The sequence below is a fragment of the Salmo trutta genome, chromosome 13 (assembly GCF_901001165.1).
Source record: "Salmo trutta chromosome 13, fSalTru1.1, whole genome shotgun sequence".
Taxonomy (NCBI): domain Eukaryota; kingdom Metazoa; phylum Chordata; class Actinopteri; order Salmoniformes; family Salmonidae; genus Salmo; species Salmo trutta.
In genome coordinates, this window is record NC_042969.1 from 16,200,233 (window position 1) to 16,220,276 (window position 20,044).

Genomic DNA, 20,044 nt, shown 5'->3' on the forward strand with positions numbered 1-20,044 from the left:
CTGCAGTGGGGGAATGTATTTTTACATTATAGTCATTTAGCAGACACTCTTATCCAGAGCAACTTACAGTAGTGAGTGCATACATTTTCATACATGACATTCACACTGTATTTAAACTTCCTTGGGGGAAATCTAAGTGGGAGCTGGTCCATCAGTCATAGTAGTGACTTTAGTAGTAGTGAAAAGTAATATAACCTCTGTTTTCGGTTTCAGTTTGTGAGCTGCATGCCCACTCGGAATGTGCTGCATTCAGTTGTGGTGACTGTCGTCTCTGCCACCAGGATGGGAGTCAGGACTTTGTAAGTATTCCACGCCTTCTGTCTTAAAGGTGCATTGTGTTTACACCTTTTTCATTTAAAGTTAATCCAGCAAACCAAAATTGGTTCTTTTGAAAGTTCCCAGAACATTTATTAAGTTGCTGCAAATGTTCTCATAACACAAAAACAGTCCAGTTCTGCTGATGATTATACAATGTTTGTATAAAACATTCGTCTGACGTTGCAAGAACATTCCCAGAACACATTTTGTCTATTCTTTAAATGTTCCCAGAATGTTTCATTAGGTTGTAGGAGCAGTCTGGTGGGAACATTGTGGGGACATAACAAAATATATGTTCCAAAAACACAAACAACGATCCAGTTGTGCTGATGATTACAATGTTTCTAAAAGGTTAAAAAAAAACATTGGCCTGATGGTGCAAGAATGTTCCCAGAAATACATTTGTATGTTTAAAATTGTCTTTAGGTTGTGGGAACATTGTGGGGATATGACAAGAAAGAGGTTCCCAAAACACTAAAACTGATCAGTTGTGCTGACATTCATATAATGTTTGTATCAGGGTGCACAAAACATCCTTTGATGTTGCAAGAATGTTAACAGAACAGCCGTTCTGAGTTCTTTAAAGGTTCCCAGAGAACACAGTGGCCTCCATCATTCTTAAATGGAAGAAGTTTGGAACCACCAAGACTCTTCTTAGAGCTGGCCGCCCAGCCAAACTGAGCAATCGGGGAAGAAGGGCCTTGGTCAGGGAGGTGACAAAGAACCCGATGGTCATTCTGACAGAGCTCCAGAGTTCCTTTGTGGAGATGGGAGAACCTTCCAGAAGGACCACCATCTCTGCAGCACTCCACCAATCAAGCCTTTATGGTAGAGTGGCCAGCTTTAACACTGATAACCTGCCTCGGTCAGGGGAGGAATCGTCTTGTGACAAAGCTTTCCATGAGCAAGCACACTGAAACGATGTGAGAGAAATTACTGCTGTGCTGAGCAATATCAAATATGTTTGGTCCAGCCAGATCTACATTAAAGCAAATCTAGCAGGATAATGAGTGTATTCCGATGTGGTGACTAATTCACTTATTGCTTTTTGAACCACCTCTCTCTCCGTCTCCTTTTCACTCTTCTTGTCCTAGGATACGCTTCACCACCACTGGCGGGAGGGAAACATCCCCTCAGGTGCACGCTGTGAGGTCTGCCGACGCACCTGTGGCTCCTCGGACGTCCTGGCGGGGATGCGGTGCGAGTGGTGTGGTATGACGGTAAGCCTCAAAACGACAACAAAAGTACCGCCACTAAAGAACAACTATAGTTAATAATGCGTTTGTTTCATCCTTTGCAGACACACGCTGCCTGTTATGTCATTGTGCCTCCAGAGTGTGGCCTAGGACGGCTACGTAGCATGCTCCTTCACCCCGCTTGCGTGCGAATATGCTCGCGGAACTTCAGCAAGATGCACTGCTACCGCATCTCTGAGAGCTGCCAGAATGACCTGGGTAAGCTGGTGGTCTCCACCAATGTTCCCTCTAAGCTGCGAACTTCACTCAACTTTGTAGAGCAGTGGTCACCAACCGGTCGTCGCGATCGACCGGTCGATCTCCAAGGCCTTCGTAGTTGATCACCAAACATTTCTGTAAAAAAAACAATTATAAAGTCTTGTGTTCCTATTTATATATTTTTTCCGTCTCAGGCTGTTGGCGGTAGGTGCATGTGATTCAGCTGCGCTGCGCGCCGGGTAGGCGAACAGTTGCCATTTTGGACCATTTCATGTGTCTGAAGGTACAAACTCTGCCTTCCCGACAGGCCTGGAGAGCAAATCAAGTGCACTACAGGCCTACCGCTAGCCAATCAGATGGCTCAGATTACTGTGTCTGCAGTAACGTAGCAGGCATACCTGGGGCGGCAGGTAGCCTAGTGGTTAGAGCATTGGGCCAGTAACAGAAAGGTTGCTGGATAGAATCCCCGAGCTGACAAGGTAAAAATCTGTCGTTCTACTCCTGAACAAGACAGTTAATCCACTGTTCCCCAGTAGACTGTCATTGTAAATAAGAATTTGTTCTTAACTGGCTTGCCTAGTTAAATAAAATAAATAAATAAATAAAAAGCTACAGCAAAGTTGATACTGCGAGATTTCAAAATGTTTAAAACCATGACTAGAGAGAGACTGTCAATGAATACAGCAAAGAGCTGCTGTGTGTATGAGTGAGTTCATGTTTAAGTTTTTACTCAGCACTGTCAACATTTTTAGAATGAGTAGGAAAGTGTATCTATAGGCTTGCATTGTTGTTATTATTAGCAGCTTGGGTGTTTTTTAATATCGAGGAATATTTCACTTTCTCTGTTCATAAGAGCAACAACATGAATTTGTCCATGAAGCAGAAATAATGCGGTCCGACTCGAGTTTCGGTGTCCCTTTTTGGTCAGTGTCAGTGGAGGACCCTCAGTCTTCTGCTCTCCACTGAGACTGACTATCAGATGCAGCCACCATCAGCCCAGTAAAATAAAAAGCTAATTATTTAAATGTATGCTCACTCAGCTGTGCTTCACAAGTAATACAAGAACTGATCTATTTCTGGTGTGATCATACAGCCTACCTCAAATTGTTTAATATACATTTAAAAAAACAATGCATTGGCAAAGCCAATATGTGGTGATAATGTATTGGGCCTATAGCTTACTGCACAAACCTCATTGCTACAGTACTGTTTTTAATTGGTTAATGTTGCATAGGCTTACGTTTTTTAAGTCATGTTAAAAAACAATCTGAGCGGTCGATCTCGGCTTGCGTTTTGACTCATTAAAGGTTGGTGGCCACTGTTCTAGAGTTTTCCCTGCTAACACTATCAGCGTTTCCCTTTACTGTGGCAATTGTGATCGACTCAACGCAATATTAGCAGCTTTCAATGCAACATACCGAAACAAAACAAACTATGCAAGACATTTTGCATAGTTCTACAAGAGCACAAAATGTGTACATTTCTAGACATCTTTGAAAGCGAGTCAGGTAAAGAGATTTTTGTTTGTCTTAAAGGGGTAGTGTTGTATTTTTAAGACAGACAGGCTTGAGTAAGCAAAGGAGCCAATAGGCAGAGGGTAGCATCATTTGTCGGATTCGGTGTAATAATGGTATGGGAATAATGATGCATTTTATTTTGTAAAGTGGTTTCTTGCATCACACAACAAAATGTTCAGGACAAGTGGATTAACAGGTTCATGTCAAGCCCTGCATGTATTTTTCCAAAGTCTCATGGAATGTAGGCCTACATTGAACACAACACATTGGCTGCTACTGTAGGCTGAACGATAGAACAGCTATTTCAATGTTAAAATGTTGTGGGATACATTTTCTCTATTGTTTTGATGGTAGGCCACTCTGGTAGGCCTACATTATGATCTAGAAGAAAAAGAAACGCACACCTATAAAGGTGAGGTGCTGGCTAGCGGAGTAGAAAACTTGAAAATAAAGGAGAGCCGCACACTCTAGGAGCTCAGATGCAAAAATGGAATTACCAACGTTTCGACAGCCAAGCTGTCTTCATCAGGGTATAATCACAAACACTGTGGGATGACTCGTTTTTATAGTGTCAAAAGACACACAGGTGTCTGTAATCATGGCCAAGTATGGCCTAATATCATTGGTTAATTCTCAAATATTAAAATGGCATACAAACAGCATACAAAAAACAAATGGATAGCATACGATCATAGATTCATTTTAGACTACACAAGCTTACAAACAATTACAATGGCAAAGTCACAATAATCACAAGAATGGCTTCAGATTTACATTTTCTCTATTGTTTTGATGGTAGGCCACTCTGGTAGTCCTACATTATGACCAAATAGCCACAGTAGCCTACTTGGCCACTGTTAAAACTGTAACTTAAAGCAGGTACAGCCTCAGTGTTAACAGTAAACGCGCGCTGGAAGTTGCACAGAATTTTCACAACCTTCAACTTTGCGCTCAGCAGACCTGAAATTTGCTCAGTGCTGAAAAAATTTGAGGGAACATTGGTCTCCACCATCCATTAACCCTCCCCACCCCATACCCAAAGCCACATCCTCTAAGCAACTGTTTCACACTCAAACATTACCATACAAACGAATATAGACAGTGTGCACACAAAATATACACATTGGAAAGTAAATTAAGAAAGTAATAAGATATACAGTGCATTTGGAAAGTATTAAGACCCCTTGACTTTTTCCACATTTTGTTACGTTACAGCCTCTCTAAAATGGCTTAAATAAATAAATAAAATCCTCATCAATCTACACACAATACCCCATAACAACAAAGCAAAAACTGGTATTTCAAAAGTTTTGAAAATTTACACAAGTATTCAGACCCTGTGCTATGAGACTTGAAATTGAATCCTGTTTCCATTGATCATCCTTGAGATGTTTCTACAACTTGAAGTCCACCTGTGGTATATTCAATTGATTGGACATGATTTGGAAAGGCACACACCTGTCTATATAAGGTCCCACAGTTGACAGTGCATGTCAGAGCAAAAACCAAGCCATGAGGTCGAAGGAATTGTCCGTAGAGCTCCAAGACAGGATTGTGTTGAGGCACAGATCTGGGTAAGGGTACCAAAACATTTCTGCAGCTTTGAAAGGCCCCTAGGAAACACATAGGTCTCCATCATTCTTAAATGGAAGAAGTTTGGAATCCCCAAGACTCTTCCAAGAGCTGGCTGCCCGGCCAAACTGAGCAATCGAGGGAGAAGGGCCTTGGTCAGAGAGGTCACCAAGAAACCTATGGTCACTCTGACTGAGCTCCAGAGTTCCACTATGGAGATGGGAGAAGCTTCCAGAAGGACAACCATCTCTGCAGCACTCCACCAATCAGGCCTTTATGGTAGAGTGGCCAGATGGAAGCCACTTCTCAGTAAAAGGGATACCTAGTCAGTTGTACAACTAAATGCTTCTTCCGCATTTAACCCAACCCCTCTGAATCAGAAAGGTGCGGGGGGCTGCCATAATCGACATCCACGTCTTCGGCGCCCGGGGAACAGTGGGTTAACTGCCTTGCTCAGGGGCAGAACGACAAATTCTTACCTTGTCAGCTCGGGGATTCGATCCAGCAACCTTTCGGTTGGCACCTAAAGACGCTCAGAACATGCGAAACAAGATTCTCTGGTCTGATAAAACCAAGCTTGAACTCTTTGGCCTAAATGCCAAGCATCACATCTGGAGGAAACCTGGCACCATCCCTACAGTGAAGCATGGGGGTGGCAGCATCATGCTGTGGGGATGTTTTTTAGCGGCAGGGACTGGGAGACTAGTCCGGATCGAGGGAAAGATGAACGGAGCAAAGCACAGAGATCCTTGATGAAAGCCCCAGTCTGAGCAGGTTAAGGTTCACCTTCCAACAGGATAGCGACCCTAAGAACACAGCCAAGATGACGCAGGAGGGGTTTGGAACAAGTCTGCAGAGAAGAATCTCCTAATACAGGTGTGCCAAGCTTGTAGCGTCATACCCAACAAGACTCAATCGAGGCTGTAATCTCTGCCAAAAGTGCTTCAATAAAGTACTGAGTAAAGGGTGTGATCACTTTTGTAAATGTGATATTTCAGTTTTAAATTTCTTTGTATATTTGCAAACATTTCTGTTTTTGCTTTGTCATTATGGGGTATTGTGTGTAGATTGATGAGGGGAGAAAAAACGATTTAATCCATTTTAGAATAAGGCTGTAATGTAACAATGTGAAAAAGTCAAGGGGTCTGAATACTTTCCAAAGGCACTGTAACTGAATGGCTGAGTTTCTGTTCTGAAAATGTGAGAACTAGGCCTAATTCATTCTCTGACAATACCACACAGTCAACTTTTCCATCCCTTTGTAAACATTCTTACTTGGGCATCTAGGCTGTTAGGAATGACGTCTGCCTTTTAGCAAGTGTCAACTTGTCGTTGGTCTCTTGTTCTAGGTCAGACAAGATGCACTAGTCATTTGTCAAGCAAGATGAGCAACGATAAACTGCTTGACTTTGAAATTAAAAAGGCATTCCATGTTTCACTCGTGTGTAAACTGTGGGAAAACAAATGCAACGTTCATTCTATTTCCTCATTGTTTGCCTTCACGTACCTATACTTAGAAATTTTGCTTCATCAGATAACTTGGATGAAGTTGACACACAGATTCCAGCAACTACAAAGGAGAGCCAGCCGGCAACCACAGCGGATTCAGGTAGGTACAGGATAAGTTGTCACATTGTGTATTTGGCCAGTAATGTTTCCCTGTGATCATTGAAGTCACATCAAAACCTTTACAATTATTCCCATGTTTCATCTATATAAGAGAGTCCCTAACGTTTCTGTAAGAAGTTACAGTAGCCAGTCAAAAGTTTGGACGCACCTACAGTTGAAGTCGGAAGTTTACATACACCTGAGCCAAATACATTTAAACTCAGTTTTTCACAATAACTGACATTTAATCCTGGTAAAAATTCCCTGTCTTAGGTCAGTTAGGATCACCACTTTATTTTAATAATGTGAAATGTCAGAATAATAGTAGAGAGAATGATTTATTTCAGCTTTTATTTTTTTCATCACATTCCCAGTGGGTCAGAAGTTTACATACACTCAATTAGTATTTGGTAGCAGTGCCTTTAAATTGTTTAACTTGGGTCAAACATTTCGGGTAGCCTTCCACAACTTCCCACAATAAGTTGGGTGAATTTTGGCCCATTCCTCCTGACAGAGCTGGTGTAACTGAGTCAGGTTTCTAGGCCTCCTCGCTCGCACATGCTTTTTCAGTTCTGCCCACTCATTTTCTATAAGATTGAGGTCAGGGCTTTGTGATGGCCACTCCAATACCTTGACTTTGTTGTCCTTAAGCCATTTTGCCACAACTTTGGAAGTATGCTTGGGGTCATTGTCCATTTGGAAGTGTCAAGAGTGTGCGCAACTGGTAAACTGAAGTCAGGTGCAGGAGAGCAGAGATGAGTGAACAGGCACACTTTATTTGGCAGAAGGAAAACAGTCTGACGCAACTGCGTAACGATACTCCCGGCAAAAGCGAATAGCTCACTCGTCACACAAATAATGTACAGCATACAATACCACGGGTACCAAACAAGACCTGGCGAAAATCACACATGACACGTAACGAACAATTACACACACAGACATGGGGGGGGAACAGAGGATAATATACACGTAGAGTGATGAGGGGATGTAAAACAGGTGTGCGGAAAACAAGACAAAACAAATGGAAAATTAAAGGAGAAGAGCCGACTTCGGCGGGAGTCGCGACAGGAAGACCCATTTGCGACCAAGCTTTAACTTCCTGACTGATGTCTTGAGATGTTGCTTCAATATAGCCACATAGTTTTCCTCCCTCATGATGCCATCTATATTGTGAAATGCACCAGTCCCTCCTGCAGCAAAGCACCCCCACAACATGATGCTGCCACCCCCGTGCTTCACGGTTGGGAAGGTGTTCTTCGACTTGCAAGCCTCCCCCTTTTTCCTCCAAACATAACGATGGTCATTATGGCCAAACAGTTCTGTTTTTGTTTCATCGGACCAGAGGACATTTTTCCAAAAAGTACGATCTTTGTCCCCATGTCCAGTTGCAAACCGTAGTCTGGATTTTTTATGGCATTTTTGGAGCAGTGGCTTCTTCCTTGCTGAGCGGCCTTTCAGGTTATGTCGATATAGGACTCGTTTTACTGTGGATATAGATACTTTTGTACCTGTTTCCTCCAGCATCTTCACAAGGTCCTTTGCTGTTCTGGGATTGATTTGCACTTTTCGCACCAAAGTACGTTCATCTCTAGGAGACAGAACGCGTCTCCTTCCTGAGCAGTATGATGGCTGTGTGGTACCATGGTGTTTATACTTGCGTACTATTGTTTGTACAGATGAACGTGGTACCTTTAGGCATTTGAAAATTGCTCCCAAGGATGAACCAGACTTGTGGAGGTCTACAATTTTTTTCTGAGGGGTTTGGCTGATTTCTTTTGATTTTCCCATGATGTCAAGCAAAGAGGCACTGAGTTTGAAGGTAGGCCTTGAAATGCATCCATAGGTACACCTCCACTCCAATTGACTCAAATGATGTCAATTAGCCCATCAGAAGCTTCTAAAGCATGACATAATTTTCTGGACTTTTCCAAGCTGTTTAAAAGCACAGTAAACTTAGTGTACTTCTGACCCACTGGAATTGTGATACAGTGAATTATAAGTGAAATAATCTGTCTGTAAACAATTGTTGGAAAAATTACTTGTGTCATGCACAAAGTATATGTCCTAACCGACTTGCCAAAACTATAGTTTGTTAACAAGAAATTTGTGGAGTGGTTGAAAAACGAGATTCAATGACTCCAACCTAAGTGTATGTAAACTTCCGACTTCAACTGTACTCATTCCATTGTTTTTCTATATTTTTACTATTTTCTACATTGCAGAATAGTAGTGAAGACATCAAAACTATGAAATAACACATATGGAAGCATGTAGTAAGCAAAAAAGTGTTAAACGAATCTAAATATATTTTAGATTCTTCTAAGTAGCCACCCTTTGCCTTGATAACATCTTTGCACACTCTTGGCATTCTCTCAACCAGCTTCATGAGGTAGTCACCTGGAATGCATTTCAATTAACAGGTGTGCCTTGTTAGAAGTTAATTTGTGGAATTTCTTTCCTTAATGTGTTTGAGCCAGTCAGTTGTGTTGTGACAAGGTAGGGATGGTATACAGAAGATAGCTATATTTGGTAAAAGACCAAGTCCTATTTTATGGCAAGAACAGCTCAGCTCAAATAAGCAAAGAGAAACGACAGTCCATCATTACTTTAAGACATGAAGTTCAGTCAATCCGGAAAATTTCAAGAACTTTGAACGTTTCTTCAAGTGCAGTCGCAAAAACTATCAAGCGCTATGATGAAACTGGCTCTCATGAAGACCACCACAGGAAAGGAAGACCCAGAGTTACCTCTGCTGCAGAGGAGAAGTTCATTAGCGTTACCAGCCTCAGAAATTGCAGCCCAAATAAAGGCTTCACACAGTTCAAGTAGCAGACACATCTCAACATCAACTGTTCAGAGGAGACTGCGTGAATCAGACGTTCATGGTCGAATTGCTGCAAAGAAACCATTACTAAAGGACACACATAATTAGAAGAGACTTGCTTGGGCCAAGAAACACGAGCAATGGACATTAGACCAGTAAAAATCTGTCCTTTGGTCTGATGAGTCCAAATTTGAGATTTTTGGTTCCAACCGCTGTGTAAGGGCTATTTGACCAAGAAGGAGAGTGATGGAGTGCTGCATCGGATGACCTGGTCTCCACAATCACCCGACCTCAACCCAATTGAGATGGTTTGGCATGAGTTGGACCGCAGAGCAAAGGAAAAGCAGCCAACAAGTGCTCAGCATATGTGGGAACTCCTTCAAGACTGTTGTAAAAGCATTCCAGGTGAAGCTAGTTGAGAGAATGCCAAGAGTGTGCAAAGCTGTCATCAAGGCAAAGGGTGGCTACTTTGAAGAATCTAAAATCTATTCTTATTTGTTTAACACTTTTTTGCTTACTACATGATTCCATATGTATTATTTCATAGTATTTAATGTCTTCACTATTATTCTACAATGTAGAAAATAGTACAAATAAAGAAAAACCCTTGAATGAGTAGGTGTGTCCAAACGTTTGACTGGTACTGTATTTTGTGTTGCTTTAACTGTGTGCGCTATTTGGAGCATGACACTGAGCTAACGGGTCCTAACGCTCCCAATGTTCAGCATTTGCTAATGCTTAGTAATCTATCCTAATCCTAATTATACAGGTCCAAACATGTAGAATTTCTCACGTTTGTCTAAAGAGTGTTTTTTTACAAACTGCAGGGAAGCAGGTTCTCAAGGTGTTTGATGGGGACGATGCAGTCAAGCGCAGCCACTTCCGTTTGGTCTCCATTCCTCGGATAACCAAGAATGAGGAGGTGGTGGTGAGATTCTCCCCATTCCCTAAAACCGGATTAACACTGGATTATTTCCGCTTTTTTCTGGCATCAAGTGATTCATTGTTTTTAGAGTGCATTTATTTTCTCCCACCACTCCTTCCTGGATATCTTCTGTGTATGCAGCCTTTAGCCCTGCTCTGTCAAACCTGATTCAAGGTCCTGATGTTCAGCTGGTCAGCAGTAGTGTTAAATACTTAAGTAAAAATACTTTGAAGTATTACTTAGGTCGTTTTTTTTTTTCTTCATATCTGTACTTTACTATTTATAATTTTGACAACATTTACTTTTACTTCACTACAATCCAAATGAAAATAATGTACTTTTCACGCCTGTATCAAGAGAACATCCCTGGTCATCCCCACGGCCTCTTAACTGACGGACTCACAATCTTTGTTCGTTAATGAGGTCTGAGTGTTGGAATGTGCCCCTGGCTATCCATAAATTTAAAAAACAAGAAAATGATGTCTGGTTTGCTTAATTTTAAATGATTTATATTTTTACTTTTGATACTTCAGTATATTTTAGCAATTACATTTGCTTTCGATACTTAAGTATATACCAAATACTTTTAGACTTTTACTCAAGTAGTATTTTAATGGGTGACTTTCACTTTTACTTGAGTTGTTTTCGATTAAGGTATCTTTACTTTACTGACAATTGGGTACTTTTTCCACCACTGACTATGCGAAGTGTTTAAGTACTACTGGTCATTAGAATCAGGTCAGGTGTGTCAAAGCCTGCACTCCCAGTAGGTCTCTCCAGGAGGATGATCACTGATCTAATCCCTGTCTGCAGGAGTCAGCGTTGAGGACCTTCTACATCCCAGATGACTCGCTGGACTACGAGCTCCAAGACAACGGCCAGCAGGCTCTACACAGCAATGACATCCTCAACCGTAACGGCACCCCTGACGAAAAGGCCATCTTTAAGGAGAATGTGCCCGAGGTGTGGCTTCTAAGGGCCAAACCCCAGGACACAGAGGTCCTCAAGGTTTATGCTGGCTGGCTCAAGTGAGTACTGCAGCGGGACAATACTTAGTCATTGGGCAAATCTCAAATGACTATTCCCTAAAAGTGCATTACTTTTTGACCAAATCCTTTGCTGATGCCTAATGAGTTGTTCCCATGGTAAAAGTTGCCCTTATACCACACCTCTATCTCCCATCTCTACTGCCTGGCTCTGTTTACAGGGTTGGTGTGGCGTACATATCCATCTCCATCTCCAAGAACAGCACAGTGGATTCTGTCATTAAGGAGGTCCTCACTCAACTGGGAAGACAGGTACAGCTTACCAGCAGGTCTCCAACATAACACACCCAGTCCACCTTAACTGCAGCTTGGCACATACCTTGGCACTAATATTGTTCACGGAAATTGCAATTAATGCTCTGACTATAAACGTATCTGTTAATGACAACCCTTGTTCAATACTCTTGTTTGGTGATGCTCTTTTCTCCAGGACGAAGACCCATCAAGCTTCAGCCTTGTGGAGGTTTACATGGGCAGTAAGCAAGGTCAGGAAACAGGAGACAGGGAGGTGGCAGACCTATACACCAAGGCTGGGTTTTTACATAGCAAGTGTCATACTCTGTTTATATGCCTTCATTACTGTATCTTATCAAAGTTCACTGACGGGGTGTGTTCTTTCTCTCTCTACATTCAGTTCAGAGACAAGGGCTGACAGGCCAGGAGCTGCTGCTGTACAAACTGCAGGAGATAAGGAAGGTATGAGGAACTTCAACCTGACATTTAAGTTTATGGGTGATTGGGTGTGCATAACATTACAAAATGTGGAAAAGGTCAAGGGGTCTGAATACTTTCTGAATGCACCGTAGGTGTTTATGAACAGTCGTGTTTATCTGTGTCTTTTTGTTTCTGACAGATCTCCCTAAGGCAGATGAACCAGACCCGTTTCTACATAGTGGAGAGCAGGAAGCAGGTTGTGCAGGTCAACCTGCTGCTAGAGGGACTGCCTGTACAACTGAGCAAGGAGGAATATACCGACCTGCTACAGGAGCACTTAGCTATCAAGAGTGAGTCTACACACATCGCATCACCATGCTGCTCCTTTTCTAGAATTAAAACGGACGGAATCCCACAGTATTCAGTGTTGTTCAGCTTTACCCCAGAAATCCTCCTGAACATTTCCCTTGAAATGGAGTATAGTTGATTGAAATGTGATTAAGACTGTTGTTAACTAACTAGATGTGAATCTGCTCCTTAGGTCACTTGGTCACCATCACACATGTTTACGGGAGCCAAGGTGGGTATGTCGCCATGGAAACAGCCAGTGGAGCACCACCTTCCCTTTTCCACCCCCCTCCATCTCATCCCACTCTTTTCTCCCCACAATCCCCTCCCTGTCCCCCTCCCTGTGCCCTCATTCCACATCATCCCCATTCAGGACACACAAGCTTTAGTTGGCTCTGAAACAGACGGTCTGTTCTCGGTTGTGTGTCCCTGCTTGACACTGCTCAAGTCGCTCCTCTGTTGCCGCAGGCCACTGCAGCAGGATCCTGCCCCATTCAGTGTTACATAAGCCTCTTTCTTACTGACTGTGAGTGTCCCACTGCAGCTGCCACTTCCCTAGAGCTAAATGGGCCATTTATATAAAGCCTGCTGTATGGCCCACAGCCATTTATCTTGTGATGTCTTTATTATAATAAACCATTTATTTGTGGAGAATGTTTGGTGCAATACATCCAAAGTACTAAATGTCATCATAACATTGAATGTGTGCCAGTCTGGGCTATATGAGAGGTCCTATTTACAGTGCTTGTTATGCAACATCACATCCTGAGGTTTGCTTGTCTGTCTGAGTTGTAGGTGCAGTAGTGGTGCAGATATCGTGCTTCTCTGAGGCTGAGAGGATCTACATGTTAGCCAAAGACACGTCTGTCAGCAACCAGCAGCTGACCTCCCTAGTCATACCAGAGATCATGGTAATGCTGCATCAATTTGAAGAAAACAATTCCAGATCCCAATTGAATGTGTCATATACGTGACCTGAACTTTTTAAAGAAGCTGGCTTGCTTTACTCCATTGACATTGCTGCTGTTGTAACTCCCCTGCAGCACAACAAGTTGCCCAAAGGTGGCTCGCCCCTACTGGTGTTTGTCAACCCCAAGAGCGGCGGGCTGAAGGGCCAAGAGCTTCTCTACGGCTTCCGGAAGCTTCTCAACCCCCACCAAGTGTTTGACATGACCAACGGGGGACCGTTGCCTGGGTGAGACAAATGGTGGTTAGCCTCATTCAGCAGTGTGACATCAGAGCTGTTGTGTTTGTAGACGGGGGTCTGTGTTGTGCAATGTTTTTTTCCACAAGGTCTTTGGAAGGAGTTTTCTTTCTACTATGTATGTTTGTTAGCCATGACACGGAAACAAAGAAATTAGCCAACCAGCGAATACATGATTGACTTTAAATATATATGTTGTAGAAAATAATAGAACAATTATTATTTATGTAAGAGATATATCTAACTAGCTTACTAGGCTATAATTCTAACCAATGAAAGAGATGGATATATCTAACTAGCTTACTAGGCTATAATTCTAACCAATGAAAGAGATGGATATATCTAACTAGCTTACTAGGCTATAATTCTAGCCAATGAAATAAACACCTTATCTCTTTTTTATGTTCTTTTTTTCTATCCTCCACAGACTGCACACGTTTAGAGAGGTACCCCGCTTCCGGGTTTTGGTGTGTGGGGGAGATGGGACGGTGGGCTGGGTCCTGGGGGTCCTGGAGGCCGTCCGACACAAGCTGGTCTGTCCCGAGCCCCCCATTGGTATTGTCCCACTGGGCACAGGTGAGAGGACACACCCTTCTCTTCTGATCACTGTAGTGTGCATAGATTAGCTTTAATCAGCGTACATCAGTAGTTTAATTATTTTATTTCCCCCAATATCTTCCCCCCCCCCCCCCCCCCAATGCCTTCCATCAGGTAATGACCTGGCGCGGATACTGCGCTGGGGGGCGGGCTACAGCGGAGAGGACCCCCACCACATCCTTGTGTCTGTAGACGAGGCAGAGGAGGTGCAGATGGACCGCTGGACCATCCTGCTGGATGCACAGGAAGTCACAGAGGATGGCAAGGAGAACGGCTTCCTGGAACCACCAAAGGTACAATCAGATGAATGCAGATAACAATGGCAATAGTTATAATTTGAATCATAACTATAATGCCAAGAGATCTATTCAGTTGATGCATGGGCGTGCTGGTCGTCATGGTCATTCATTTACTGGTGGTCTCCCTTGTTGCAGATAGTGCAGATGAACAATTATTTTGGCCTGGGAATCGATGCTGAGCTCAGTTTGGACTTCCACCATGCCCGTGAAGAAGAACCAGGGAAGTTCAACAGCAGGTAGGAGACCACCTCCAGTAAGAAGTTGCTTTAAAATGTCTCAAAAAAGAGAACATCCCCAAAACGACTTATCCTTGTTGTGTGTGTGTGTAGCAGTGGAGGCTGCTGAGGGGAGGACGGCTCATAATAATGTCTGGAACGGCGCGAATGGAATGGCATCAAACACATGGAAACCATGTTTGATGTATTTGATACCATTCCACTAATTCCGCCCCAGCCATTACCACTAGCCCATCCTCCCCAATTAAGGTGCCACCAACCTCCTGTGGTATGTAGGTTCCATAACAAAGGTGTGTACCTGAAGGCGGGTCTGCAGAAGCTGAGCCACACACGGAACCTTCACAAGGACCTTAAACTGCAGGTGGACAAACAAGACGTGGAACTGCCCAGCATTGAAGGCCTCATCTTCCTAAACATCCCCAGGTAGGAAATACACACAAAAACACACAGGGTTAAACTCTACACGCGGCTGACAGTCAGACACTCACTTCAAGATGCATGCTCATGAAGAAGAACGACCTCACACGGTCCCCTTACCCACTCAAACCTAAAAGTACATAACGATCTGAAACACAGTCAGTACTTACAACTGCGTGTGTGTGTGTGTTCAGCTGGGGCTCTGGGGCAGACCTGTGGGGATCAGAGGGTGACTCGCGCTACGGGAAACCCCGCATTGATGATGGCATGCTGGAAGTGGTGGGGGTGACCGGGGTAGTGCACATGGTGAGTTCATCACCTACTGCCCTTACTCTGTTGAGTACCATGTATGTCCTGATACCACAGAGAAGAGACAGATCAGTGCTAAAAATGATCCCAGTGTTTCAGAACCTTTTCTCCAGTGTACAGCGTTAACATCAGGATACCACGAATGCGGTTTGTATACAGATATATCTGTGTTGTGTGGTCCAGGGCCAGGTGCAGGGCGGCATGCGCTCTGGGATCCGTCTCGCCCAGGGCAACTACGTGCGTATCACAGTGACCAAGCCCATCCCTGTGCAGGTGGATGGAGAGCCCTGGATCCAGGCCCCTGGAAATATCATCATATCTGCAGCAGGCCCAAAGGTAACTGTTTTTTGCTACTATAATGGGGCAAATAGTTACAACTTTACTGTGGTGTCCTTCACCATGGTTGCAAATCTCCCATGCCTATCTATAAAGTCAAGCGCTGTTAAGCCATCGTGTCCTTGATGCTGTGTTCAGGTACGGATGCTGAGGAAGTCCAAACACAAACAGAAGAAGCAGCCTGCCAGCCTGAAAGAGAGGCGATCCGAAAGCCCTTCGTCCAGCGATGGGGGACACTGACGTCCCCCCCAACACCTGCTCCTTGGTGTCACCATGTGAGCATGGTGGCCTGTTGGCTGCTCTAAACAGCTGTGGCAGGGGCCCGTGTGCCCCATAGGCTCTCAGATGGTTTGCGTAGCTAGCACTGTCAGCTCCTGGAGTGTTACTTTGATAAAGGAGGAGATATCACAAGCAGTTAGCAGTCCCTCTCATTCTCATCTTACTGCTGATCCATTTCACTGCTGTTGGGTTCGGTTTCCCCGGTTAAGATCATTCAGATTAGCTTCCTGTCTGATTTGTTAGTTTGTTTTATTTTTGCAGTCCTTCAGAGTTGGTATGGCCTGGTTTTTATCAGAGACAAATACATTGTAACAATTGGCCGTGGTATTATCTGGTACTATAGCTTTGGTACCAGATGGTTACAATGAGTCCCCAAGAAACCGAGAGGTGTTTATGAACAACATGTAATTACTGTGTTACCGTGTAATATCAAAGTAAATACCAGACGGTAAAATAAAGTGTAATTGTTGCTTTTTTAAAGTTCAGACATCAAGCTGCTTGCTGGATTAACGTCAAATAGTCTACTACTTGACAAATGATCTACAACTTGACAAATGGTCTCTTACTACTTGACAAATAGTTTAGTATTTGATTTTACAAAGTACTAGTATTAATGTAAAACAACAACTTACCAAGGTCAAAATGCTTACGTGTAATATATTAGAGTGAAAAAAACTCACTATTTGCCTAAACCCCACTGGCCACTCAATAACAATTCTAGGAAGTGCATGTGAGACATTACATGTTATTTAATACATACATGTTTCATTCAGTTGTAATACTTTGAGGAAAATCGATATTCCAAGTGGAGACTTACAACAGTAGCCTCAGAAATATGTACATCCACACAGACAAACACACTCCCATCTTAACATTCAGTTAGTGCATACTCAAGTCTGTAGCCAAGTTCCTCCTATTGTTTATAACCTGTCTCTGTAGCAGTCACCCTCGCTGCAGAACAAGTACTCACCTTCACTTAATGCCTCACAAATGTATTCCAAACATAAGTATCATTGGGTTTGAATGGAATCATGAATGTTGCACTCCATTCGTTGTCCTACATATCTTTGTTGCTGCTCATTTTTTGTAGCTGATGGAATGAATGCAGGGAGGAGACCACCAGCCAACCCTAAATCTACATTATAAACTAGAGAGACTTGTGTTGGATTTCTCCAGTCATTTGCTTGGCCTGGAGGTCATGTTTCATCCATAGTAGAGATGGTACGCCTGAGTGCTTGTTCTCTTGTTGTCAGCACTTCGTCCGCATTCCTGGTGATGTAGAATTTACAAGAAATGCAGTCATGAAATGACTCCTTCATTTGAAGGAGGATCTCATTTTTTATACTCCAGCACACGTGATGTCATCAGAACAGTATTTGATTGATTCTAAGTTGACTCACTTTTGTGACTTGGTGCTAGTGTGTAGCAAAGCGTTTGAATCTTTCACTCCACTAGCAGCTTCGGGCCTTATTCAATCAAAGCTGGTAAGCTGGTGTTGTGTGTGAGTCAGAATCTGTAGTCCTTTTATGCCGTGTGAAAGTATTTGTGAAAGCACAGTATTTCCAAGGTGCATTGACAGCTAACTGGGCTTGAATGAATAGGGTCCCAGACAGTTGGGTCCCATTAGACACCAACTGTGGTGATTTCACCTGTGGTTCCTCATTGACCGTGTTCCAATCCTCGTAATGGCTTCCTTTCCTTGTCTCCTCTCCTTCCTGACCACTAGTACATGAAAGGATTGGATAAGTACTCACCATATACCATAGTGACTTATGACAAGGACATGAACCCATTTTAGACTGAGGGGACACAGCTATTGTGTTGTGAAGTGCATGTACAGTCAACATCCGGTGTAAAAGAAAAACGGGAGTAAACATAGTGCTGTTTAGCTGTAATATGAGATTGTCCATGTTTATTCCATTTAGAGGCATAAAGTGTTTCTGTGTGTACAGTATGTGAAGACAAGGATTGGTTTTAGATCAATAAGTGTCTTTGGTATCTGTCTTTGGTGTCAGTGGTCAGCTCTGTTCTGCAGTGCTCATTGGGATAGACAGTCTTTTACAACTATTGCTGTGATGGTTTAGTCACACCATAACTCCATCACCAAAAGCAATCCACTCCAAAGATAATGCTCCAATAGGAATGCCCCTTTCACCCCTCTCATAAGACGGAAGAATGTCCACACCAAGGGATGACTTGAAAAGAAATGGAAGAAGTGATGACTGATTGCTGGCAAATGCATCAGCACACAGTTTGATGGCTATCAATCATAACATTTTTTGTGTTTGCCCTAAAAAGTGCCATTATTTTAATACATTTTTTATTTCTCCTCAATGTTGCCGCACTGAAAACTCCATAACAGCATTGCGTCAATGCCCAAGGTACTGTTTTGTGTTGAATGTCGCTTATGTGTATACCGTAGTAAGTTTACAGCTTCTGCATCATTTGTGCCTGTTGCTGTGCGATGAAACTTCAGGCCAAAGTGTCGTTCTGTGGTGTCATTAGACCTAAACTCCACGTGGTGCCTCATTCAAGTGCTTCTAGAACCTTGGTGGTATTACCTGTGTGTCAAAGTGTTTAACATGATGTGTGGTCCACTCCTGCTGGTGCAGTGATTGAATATCTTCATCTAGGCATTTTTAGACCATTTTGAGCTAATGTGCCTATAGATGACTTATGTTGTCAATTCTGTGTTTTTATTTGATTTGCCGTAATAGAAGGTATTTCACGCTTTTACCAAGTCTCAATGGGAGTTAAAAGCTAAATGAATAAATATGTATATTTTTGCAGACAAAAGCTGTTTTTAGTTTGAACTGTAAATTGCACTAAATGTATTGTTTTACAGATGCTTTTAGGTGTTAAGTTTGGTTACTCTGATGTTAAAATAACTAAATCTAAAGATACATGTGAAAATAACTAAAGATATATGAAAAGATACTGTGTAACAATTGTGTCCAGTTAAAATAAAATCAAGACACGGGACATCTTATGTATTATTGTACCTGAGTTTTTATTGTAGTTGGGATGTCATGTCTGGGTCGAATACTACAAGTGAGAAATGGTTTGCACTTTTTACGGTACTGAAATCACCAGGTATTTTACATTGCATCAAGTAGAAAATAATTTGGTACCAGATAGTAGCAAACGTATAAGTGCTGGAAAGTGAATGCCATTTCTTTGTCATGTTGCTCAGGCTTTGTTGGGCAACTGGCTGCCTGGCGAGGCCCCCCTTTTGTAGGCACGCAGATCAATTAGCCCCCAAAAAACTCAAACTCAGTCAGGGTCTCAACTTTGAGAGTTAGAACAGTACACAAGGTGCAATTTCAAAATGTGGTTGCGCATCAGCAGTTTGTTTCTTGTTATGTCAGTCACTGACAGTCACTCAATTAGCCAGGTCAGCTAAAAATGTTTAGCTGTCTAGACCACTTTATCAATCTATCTACATGTGTAGTAATCATGTTTCAATTACCAACCGGGGGCCTCCATTGATTTTGTTAGTTACTCTCACTCATATATTAAAAATGGCAAACATTTCTCTCCATCCCATGGCAAAATGTGTAGAATTGCAAAAGAAATTCTCTAAGCCCCATGGCAAAATGTGTTGAATTGCAGGAAATGAATTCTAAAAATGTATTTTTTCTCTCTTCTGTCACTAATGTATGCACTCACTACTTACTGGAAGTCGCTCTGGATAAATTACTAAAATGTAAAATGTTGTTCGTTAACATCCCAGCTTTACCATACTACGTAATGGTCACCAGGGGGCAGGTGCTACCATAGATATATGTATTTCATTTTTTATTTAACCTTAATTTAAGTCGGTTAAGAACAAATTCTTATTTACAATGACGGCCTACCAAAAGGCAAAAGGCCTCCTGCGGGGACGGCGCTGGGATTAAAAAAAAATATATATATATATATATATATAGGACAAAACACACATCACGACAAGAAACAACACAACACTACATAAAGAGAGACCTAAGACGGCAACATAGCAAGGCAGCAACACATGACAACACAGCATGGCAGCAACACAGCATAACAACAACATGGTAGCAACAACATTGTAGTAGCACAAAACATGGTACAAACATT

The 20,044-nt window shown here is 42.6% G+C and overlaps 1 protein-coding gene across 2 annotated transcripts in view; it reads left to right on the top strand.

Annotated features, from left to right (window-relative positions):
- LOC115205317 (diacylglycerol kinase theta) overlaps positions 1-18,935 on the top strand; it is a 28,319-nt gene extending 9,384 nt beyond the window's left edge. The window contains exons 4-23 of one of the 2 annotated variants that reach the window (XM_029771144.1): positions 214-299; positions 1,413-1,538; positions 1,619-1,772; positions 6,396-6,470; positions 10,124-10,218; positions 11,035-11,249; positions 11,429-11,519; positions 11,698-11,752; positions 11,902-11,963; positions 12,121-12,271; positions 12,463-12,501; positions 13,065-13,180; positions 13,313-13,464; positions 13,901-14,049; positions 14,185-14,363; positions 14,505-14,605; positions 14,882-15,028; positions 15,217-15,328; positions 15,515-15,667; positions 15,806-18,935. In XM_029771144.1, coding sequence (XP_029627004.1) covers positions 214-299; positions 1,413-1,538; positions 1,619-1,772; positions 6,396-6,470; positions 10,124-10,218; positions 11,035-11,249; positions 11,429-11,519; positions 11,698-11,752; positions 11,902-11,963; positions 12,121-12,271; positions 12,463-12,501; positions 13,065-13,180; positions 13,313-13,464; positions 13,901-14,049; positions 14,185-14,363; positions 14,505-14,605; positions 14,882-15,028; positions 15,217-15,328; positions 15,515-15,667; positions 15,806-15,907 — 2,360 coding nt within the window. In that variant the 3' untranslated portion in view covers positions 15,908-18,935. Of the gene's footprint in view, positions 1-213; positions 300-1,412; positions 1,539-1,618; positions 1,773-6,395; positions 6,471-10,123; positions 10,225-11,034; positions 11,250-11,428; positions 11,520-11,697; positions 11,753-11,901; positions 11,964-12,120; positions 12,272-12,462; positions 12,502-13,064; positions 13,181-13,312; positions 13,465-13,900; positions 14,050-14,184; positions 14,364-14,504; positions 14,606-14,881; positions 15,029-15,216; positions 15,329-15,514; positions 15,668-15,805 lie in introns of both variants that reach the window. The other variant, XM_029771142.1, reaches the window with a different exon arrangement.
- Positions 18,936-20,044: the final 1,109 nt, after the last annotated feature.